Source organism: Formica exsecta, unplaced genomic scaffold (assembly GCF_003651465.1).
Source record: "Formica exsecta isolate Colony F162 unplaced genomic scaffold, ASM365146v1 scaffold181, whole genome shotgun sequence".
Lineage (NCBI taxonomy): Eukaryota > Metazoa > Arthropoda > Insecta > Hymenoptera > Formicidae > Formica > Formica exsecta.
In genome coordinates, this window is record NW_021849121.1 from 522,315 (window position 1) to 529,864 (window position 7,550).

At 36.6% G+C, this 7,550-nt stretch overlaps 2 protein-coding genes across 5 annotated transcripts; one reads left to right on the forward strand and one right to left on the reverse strand.

Moving 5' to 3' along the window:
- The first annotated feature begins 768 nt into the window (after positions 1-768).
- On the forward strand, positions 769-2,897 carry LOC115233660 (N-acetylglucosaminyl-phosphatidylinositol de-N-acetylase). 2 transcript variants are annotated; one of them, XM_029804214.1, is made up of 5 exons: positions 769-1,214; positions 1,828-1,909; positions 2,152-2,348; positions 2,416-2,546; positions 2,635-2,897. In XM_029804214.1, exons 1-5 carry the CDS (start codon positions 899-901, stop codon positions 2,773-2,775), a joined length of 867 nt encoding a protein of 288 aa, XP_029660074.1. In that variant the 5' UTR covers positions 769-898; the 3' UTR covers positions 2,776-2,897. The 2 variants fall into 2 exon arrangements, with proteins under 2 accessions (XP_029660074.1, XP_029660073.1); XM_029804213.1 differs by lacking the exon at positions 769-1,214 and adding an exon at positions 1,258-1,714.
- A 32-nt stretch (positions 2,898-2,929) lies between these two features.
- On the reverse strand, positions 2,930-7,504 carry LOC115233659 (proteolipid protein DM beta). Of its 3 annotated transcripts, none has more exons than XM_029804211.1 (6): positions 7,258-7,504; positions 6,898-6,981; positions 5,748-5,884; positions 5,493-5,675; positions 5,252-5,402; positions 2,930-5,066 (listed from the first exon to the last, which is right to left on the reverse strand). In XM_029804211.1, the coding sequence occupies exons 2-6, from the start codon at positions 6,899-6,901 to the stop codon at positions 4,753-4,755; spliced, it is 789 nt and encodes a 262-aa protein (XP_029660071.1). In that variant the 5' UTR covers positions 6,902-6,981; positions 7,258-7,504; the 3' UTR covers positions 2,930-4,752. The 3 variants fall into 3 exon arrangements, with proteins under 3 accessions (XP_029660071.1, XP_029660072.1, XP_029660070.1); XM_029804212.1 differs by having other exon boundaries at positions 7,227-7,504; XM_029804210.1 differs by lacking the exons at positions 6,898-6,981; positions 7,258-7,504 and adding an exon at positions 6,148-6,878.
- Between the last annotated feature and the right edge of the window lie 46 nt (positions 7,505-7,550).

Below are 7,550 nucleotides of genomic sequence, written 5' to 3' on the forward strand. Positions count from 1 at the left end.
CGACGCTCAATGTCAAAACAATTTTTGACACATTGGCGTAGGTATATCAATCAAAAATAAAAATTGATACTCACAAGAATCTTTTTTTCTACTCTTAAATATTTTTAAATTTTTAAAAATATGACATATACGATTTACATACGAGAGCAAAAAGTTAAATGATAAAACATTTTGCTTTAAAATTATATAAACAATGCAAAAAAAGATATAGCCTATGCAATTTCGAGAGGTCGATAAGTTTGTGGTCGTAGTTCGATATATTATAATATACGGGGTGTCCCAAAAGTATCGGACCCGTAAGTTATCTTGAAAACAAGACATTTGAGAAAAAAATGTTACATACAAAAGTTGTAAGGTTCCAACAAATGCATCAAATGGCGATACCTATTTGACCTTGAGCACAGTTATGAAGGAGATCTCAAGGTCAACTTTAAAATCTTAAATGGAAACCCCAATTTTTATTCGATTTTCTTGTAGCTTACCTTAAGAGCTTTTCAAAACACTATAATAAAGTTTCTTTCCATTAATTTTCCGAGTTATGAGGTTTGAAAGGTATACAGTACCGCCAGCATTATTAGTATTACCCGAAAGTGATTTTTACGTGTTATTTAAAGTCACATTAACATTGCTACTTAATGCACCACTTAAAATCCTACAACTTTTATTTGAAACATTTTTCTCAAAAATGCTTTATTTTCGAGATATTTGATCGTTCCGGGACTTTTGGGACACCCTGTATATATATACGGGAGCGACATAAGACATAACCTCAAAACTTAATCGCTCCGCAATGACGGGAACACGCGTTCTTGCTTGTGGACGATAATTCACATAGGACGGACGGCATGGTGGATCCGTGATAAATCGTGAATACGCACGTGTCGACCATCATCAGAGAATGATGGCCGACCTGGATTACGCGCGTCAGTATATTAGCCTGCAGATCAACGAGGCGGTCTGCTGGTGGTGGTATTACATCAGGGAGATCTCGTGGCAGGTGGTGATCGCCCTGCTAGCGTATCTCTGCGTCTGCGTCTTCCTCTATGCGATCCTCAAGAGAGTGGGCCACGTCGCCTGGCAATTACCGGGTCCACCCGCCAGGCTCCTCCTGGTCACCGCTCATCCGGACGACGAGGTGATGTTCTTCGGACCGCTGGTCTACTGGCTAGCGCGCTCCAAGGCCAGCGAGATCTACCTGTTGTGCTTATCTATGGGTACATGTTATTGGCGGGCTATATCGTCTAGGCGGGAGCGACATAAGACATAACCTCAAAACTTAATCGCTCCGCAATGACGGGAACACGCGTTCTTGCTTGTGGACGATAATTCACATAGGACGGACGGCATGGTGGATCCGTGATAAATCGTGAATACGCACGTGTCGACCATCATCAGAGAATGATGGCCGACCTGGATTACGCGCGTCAGTATATTAGCCTGCAGCTCAACGAGGCGGTCTGCTGGTGGTGGTATTACATCAGGGAGATCTCGTGGCAGGTGGTGATCGCCCTGCTAGCGTATCTCTGCGTCTGCGTCTTCCTCTATGCGATCCTCAAGAGAGTGGGCCACGTCGCCTGGCAATTACCGGGTCCACCCGCCAGGCTCCTCCTGGTCACCGCTCATCCGGACGACGAGGTGATGTTCTTCGGACCGCTGGTCTACTGGCTAGCGCGCTCCAAGGCCAGCGAGATCTACCTGTTGTGCTTATCTATGGGTACATGTTATTGGCGGGCTATATCGTCTAGGATCGTAATCGACGATTCTGACAGGAATAATCAGACTAAATGTCAAGCAAATGTCTATTGATGTTTACCAGTGTGCTTGCAGGTGGAGACAAAAGAAGGATAGACGAGCTGTGGGAATGTACAAAGGTGTTGGGCATCCCAGAGGCTAATGTAACGATTATTATGTGAGTGTGTTTCATAAAATATCACTTGCAAACATTCACATTTAAAAATTATTCATATATATATATATATATATATCTAAAAGAATGTCATTGGATCTTTAATCTAATTGCATATTTAATGCTAAGTATACTTGTCTAATTTTCTCAAACAATTTTATTTAGCATTAAATATGCACAGTGAAAATATGATAAAATAGAGATATCTATCTGGTGAATAATAGTCCAACAAATAAATTGTGCAGGAGTAGCGAGTTACCAGATGATCAAAGCGTACAATGGCCAGTAGATACAGTTGCAGAGAGTATCTTACAATATATAGAAATATACAAAATTAATGCTGTCGTGACATTTGATAAATACGGAGTCAGCCGCCATAAGAATCATATCTCTTTGTACTTTGCAATCGCCTCATTGTGCATAGAGAAAAAAGTACCTCCTTGTCAGTATCAATTTGCTCAGTTAACATACAGTTATACCAAACTAATAAATCTAATTCTGTATTCCAGATTGTAAACTGTATGTGTTAGAGTCTGTTAATATAATCAGGAAATACATTCAACTCTTAGATTTACCTATCAGTCTACTCTCAGCCTCGTATTGGTATCTGGTGACGTACGAACAAAAACGTATAATCAAAGTAAGTTTGAGCATTCTAATTCGTTGGAGAAAAATTATTAATTTTTTATATCTTTATATAATTTTTTTTCAATATCTTTTCCTTGTAGAGTGCTATGGCTGCACACAAATCCCAGTATGTCTGGTTTCGAAAGTTGTACATGATCTTTTCACGATACACGTTCATTAATACCCTCCAAGAAGTCAGTGCCCTCGATCTGGAGCTGGATCTCCAGTTTGATGAGGATTGAACATTACGCAAAGAAGATAGAATTGTATAAAATATGTAATTAATGATCACTGTACATACTTTGTCTACCAATGAATTACATTACTGTACATTACATAAAATGAAAATTACATACCAAAGCTACATACGACAGCTTTAAAATCCATGCAACATACTTTACAAACATGAAATATTTTTTTATTCATTAATAATAAGAATATACATAGTTTATTCCGAACGAGAAAGCGGCACGTAACTTTTTCGGCATAACAATAAATCAGCTTCTTGTTTTTTGAAAAAGAAAAAAAAATACATTCTATGTGCCGTTTTATCCTTATCTATTTTTTTGTACATAACTCTTCATAGTTCCATATGCAAAATTGTCATTTGATATGTACATTTTTATTCATCAATAGTGTATAATAAAGTAATCTTATCATAGATAAAAAAATCGCAGCTTTAATTCAAGGCATGCAGAACACAAGGTTTCTCCTATCGAATAATTCCATAAATTTTGTGAAAATCAATGTTATTTGAATTGAATAAAAAATTTGAGCAAGTAATATGTAACGAGTTAAACTCGTGATTGTACATCTGTTTAGTTGTTTCAACAATAGTTATAAGTCATAGATTTTTTAGCCAAAATTCTTTTCCTTTTTGGCACAAATAATATATATAGGATAATTCAACTTTCTTTTCTTGTTATAATATTCGGCAGTGGATATTTTTTCAAAATTTGGAAAAAATATATTACTCTTTGCACAACAATTTAATATTATAGTTGTATGCAAGAAATAGACATATTCTATATGAATATAGATATTCTTTCATATGCAATATTCTTGTAACATTTAATTTTCGTAAAAAGCTACTTAATATGAGAAACAAAACTCTCTTTTTGATTCCATAATGTAAATATACTTCAAAACACAAGCATGTTGGAAAAATATTCAATGAAAATTTAATCACCAATCATATTCAAAGCAATATATGCAGTCATTGTTATTTTATAACTTGAAAAAGTCTTATTATTATTCTGTTAGTTTGAATTTTTCCAGTATGCTTTAAATATTTGGAATGTAACGAAAACATATGTTTAGTTGTTCACTGTATAAATGTATATGTATATAAAAAAAAGATATCTCTTTCGTAAAAAAATCTCAGTAATGAAGACAATATGCATGGTATACACAGTCCGAGAATGATTAATCCTAACACCAAAAGATTAGACTGCAAGGATTTGAACTCATGAATATATTTCTGTAAGGGTGATATTATATTTATCGTATGACAAGTTTATCGGACATAGCGATTGGTTATCAAATAAAGAATTTTTAAAGTTTCTAGCAAGATTTTAAGAATTCTGTATCTGATATCCAATCGATATGTTCAACATATATTTTGTGATATGAATGTAATATCAGCCTACTTTATGATACTATTAGGCAAATTACACATGCAGCGCATTTGTGCATACATCGAAACGAAATATAATATAATCGAAGAAAAAAAACAATCTCTGTGCGCTGTAATCACCTGCATTTCAAGCACGCACAGGCCAGAAATACTTTTTCTTATGAATATGAGTTTACGAATTGATATCGTCGTAAACGTATAATTTACATCCTAGATCGAAACTCGGCGAATGATCTCGATTTAAATCGAGCAATCCATGCTAAAGATGAAAATATTACGTACTACAAATCGGTACGTATTTTAATAAACATCTTTTTTTATATAAAACGAAGTAAATGTTTATATACGAGTCGCAGATAAAATGGACGGCATAGAGTTGATTCCCGCAAGATCCTCGGATCAGTAAACTACCGTAACGGCGATAGACACACCGCAATGAGCAGTATACCGAATTTAGGTACATAGAGAAGAGGAAGTGATACCTGGAAGAGATTTCCAATCGGGCGTAAGGGTTTCCTATGTGTCCCAGTGAACAATAAACCTCTTACAAAGGATTCATGACGAAGATCTCGCGGGCCGTGTCCTAGAACCTGTCTTTGCCACGATGAGAACCCAGGGTACCCATTCCCGGTTGAGGAGAATCCGGATCGATCGCGTCCTGCAGATATTGCAGTTCCTGCAGCTCCTGGAACTTCTCGTGATCTCGAATGTGCGCATAATTCGCGGATAAGCACATCAAATAGTGTACTAGGCTTAGGATAACGAGCATGGATGCTGCAGTCGCCAGGATGAACATCACCTCAGCCTTTTCCACAAAGTCCTTGCAAAATAATTTGACCTCCTGAGGTCCGCAAATTTGCATATCCTGTACTCGTGTGTTGTTTGGAAATAGAAAGCCTAAAATTGCGTAAAATTGCTATTTATCAATTCGATCAGATAATAAATATCTAATATAGATACATTTGAATTAGAACAATCCAATTTAATTTTTTTTTTTTTTTTTTAGTTAGAGAAAAGAAATACATTAGGACGTTTTAGTTCCAATTCATCTATATATTGATTAACATGTATAAAAAACTTACTGAATTGAGCAAAATTAATGCACTCATCGAGAGATTGAACACGTGGATTGCTACACAGGCCCCAGAATATAGTGAATATCAACGTGATGATAATAAGGAATGCAAATATCAGAAGCCAAGCTATTTGCAAGATATAAATGATAGTCATAAACTGAAAAAATAAAAACGTTTATATTAACATAATAATCAGAATAGCTCTCTAGCTGTCAAAGATTTTTATATTACAATATAAAATACATACAACAGCACAGGAGATACGTCCACCCACTCTGGATCTCCAGGCTCGGTAGACTTTGTGCCTTGTAGCACCAGTTGCTAGACAACCGACGCACAAAATCATAAACCCTAAAGCTGCCATGCAAGCTCCAATCGACGCAAAGACCAATTGCACCACTTCCAACCATCCGAGATGCAGGTGAAACACCTTAAACAATTTGGTAACTTGAAATATATGAAATCTTTAAAATATTTCTGAAAGATACTATGATAAACTAACCTGATCCATCATAAGAGCACACAATGTCGCACCCCTATACATGGTACCACAGAAGATTCCAACTCCTAGGCAACACATTATAGTTGCTATGAGAGTTGCGTATGGCACTCTAGCCATACAATCGTTGCACATGTTCCCTAAACAAAGAAATTTTATTTCTTATATTTATTATATTGTTACAAGGAGTTATTAACAAGGAATATGTGTGCAATTAAAATAAATTATAACAAAACTGTGAAAGTATACAATTCTAATATCACAACCTTTATAAATAAATAAATTGTACACATATAGATATATAAATTTTTAGTGACTATATTTTCTACAGAAAGAGACGATAGTATTTGTATCATTTAGCTTCACATTCGAATGTTATATTGTAATATTTTCAGACACTTACTACATGTTCGTTCGTTCGAGTTAATACCGTGGAGATCACGTTCAGAAAATCTATCTATACTCGTATTACTCGCAAACTGACCATGCAATGGTATACTCTCTCTGGCCTGATGTAATTCACGCAATCTCACCATTTTGATATTGTTATACGAATCACAACAGACGACCGAATATAGATAAATAAAGAACACGAGGCGAAACGCGAACCTTCGGCCAATGACTAAGCCGACTATAACTGTGATGAGTAATCATCACTTATCTACGAGCTCGTCAGATAACACGCGAGATACGTGCCAAGTATACGTATGTATGATTTCAGTTCATTCATAAACTCGAGGGTGAACGTTTCATTAACGTATTAAAATAATTGGCGCGTGACGTTTATTATTGTTGATGTCCATAATTACTTCATCACTGACAGCCACTCTCTTCGCATTCTTAATATAGGATCTAATAAGTTCTCCTTGAACAAATTTTTGTTAAATCAATTATGATTTATACTATATCAAATTAGCCGTTTGTGTAGCTATTGTTAACGATATTAATTAAGCCTCACTTAGCCTTAATGTTTACGACCGTATGGGACTGTTGACAAGTATGACATATGACGTATTGTTGACAAGTTTGACATATGACACTCATACACACTCGCTACTCGAATTTCACAATTCTATCGCTAACGATTGCATAAATTTTTAATGGAAAAACGAGGAGAAAAGAAAATTTCGTCGAATTATCGCGACAAACTTACCCATATTCGCAGTTCGCGTCCAGTTCACTTTAGTTGAGGTTAGGAACGCTCGAACGGAGAATGGGCAGCGCCCGTTCGTGGAATCTGTGAGATTACAGTTTCTCGTTAATTAATTACCGCGACAATTACGCGTCCCTCGAGCGTGATAGCGAAGGACATATCACAATCACTTCAATCGTTGATTATAAAAAGAGAGAGAGAAAAAACACGGCTCGGAAAAATCGATAAATTAAATAAAAAGCATTCGATTTATACGAAACTTTAATTTCTCTTTTGGTAACTTATATATACGATGTCGCATTCGCTTGTTTACTATCTGTCAGAAATACCCCAAGAAGACACCCTGACGTAATCAACCACCTGTGAGCACAGCTTCCGGCTCCACGGATAATTTCTCGTGCACGAGGATCTTATCGATCTTATCACGCGCGCGCGCGCGCACGATAATATTGGGTTTCGGGAATATTACGGGGAACAGTGCTACGACTTCCACGGGATATCGACCAGAAACGGCGTTCAATATGGCGTCACGAACAGAGAGGAGCAGATGAATGGGATCGTTGGCCTCGCGAGGGTTTGTAGGGCGCGCCGTAGTAGTAAACGCTCATAAAAAAAACAATTTCCTTCAATGGAGTGGGAGAGATATGGCGGGG

What these genes read in the sequence shown, in the direction of transcription:
- LOC115233660 (XM_029804214.1), top strand. Translation starts at nt 899, where the DNA reads ATGATGGCCGACCTGGATTACGCGCGTCAGTATATTAGCCTGCAGATC. An exon ending in CCTGTTGTGCTTATCTATGG is followed by an intron (nt 1,215 to 1,827) that starts GTACATGTTATT and finishes GTGTGCTTGCAG; the next exon opens with GTGGAGACAAAAGAAGGATA. An exon ending in GCTAATGTAACGATTATTAT is followed by an intron (nt 1,910 to 2,151) that starts GTGAGTGTGTTT and finishes TAAATTGTGCAG; the next exon opens with GAGTAGCGAGTTACCAGATG.
- LOC115233659 (XM_029804210.1), bottom strand. Translation starts at nt 6,280, where the DNA reads ATGGTGAGATTGCGTGAATTACATCAGGCCAGAGAGAGTATACCATTG. An exon ending in CTCGAACGAACGAACATGTA is followed by an intron (nt 5,885 to 6,147) that starts GTAAGTGTCTGA and finishes TTCTTTGTTTAG; the next exon opens with GGAACATGTGCAACGATTGT. An exon ending in CATTAATTTTGCTCAATTCA is followed by an intron (nt 5,067 to 5,251) that starts GTAAGTTTTTTA and finishes ACGCAATTTTAG; the next exon opens with GCTTTCTATTTCCAAACAAC.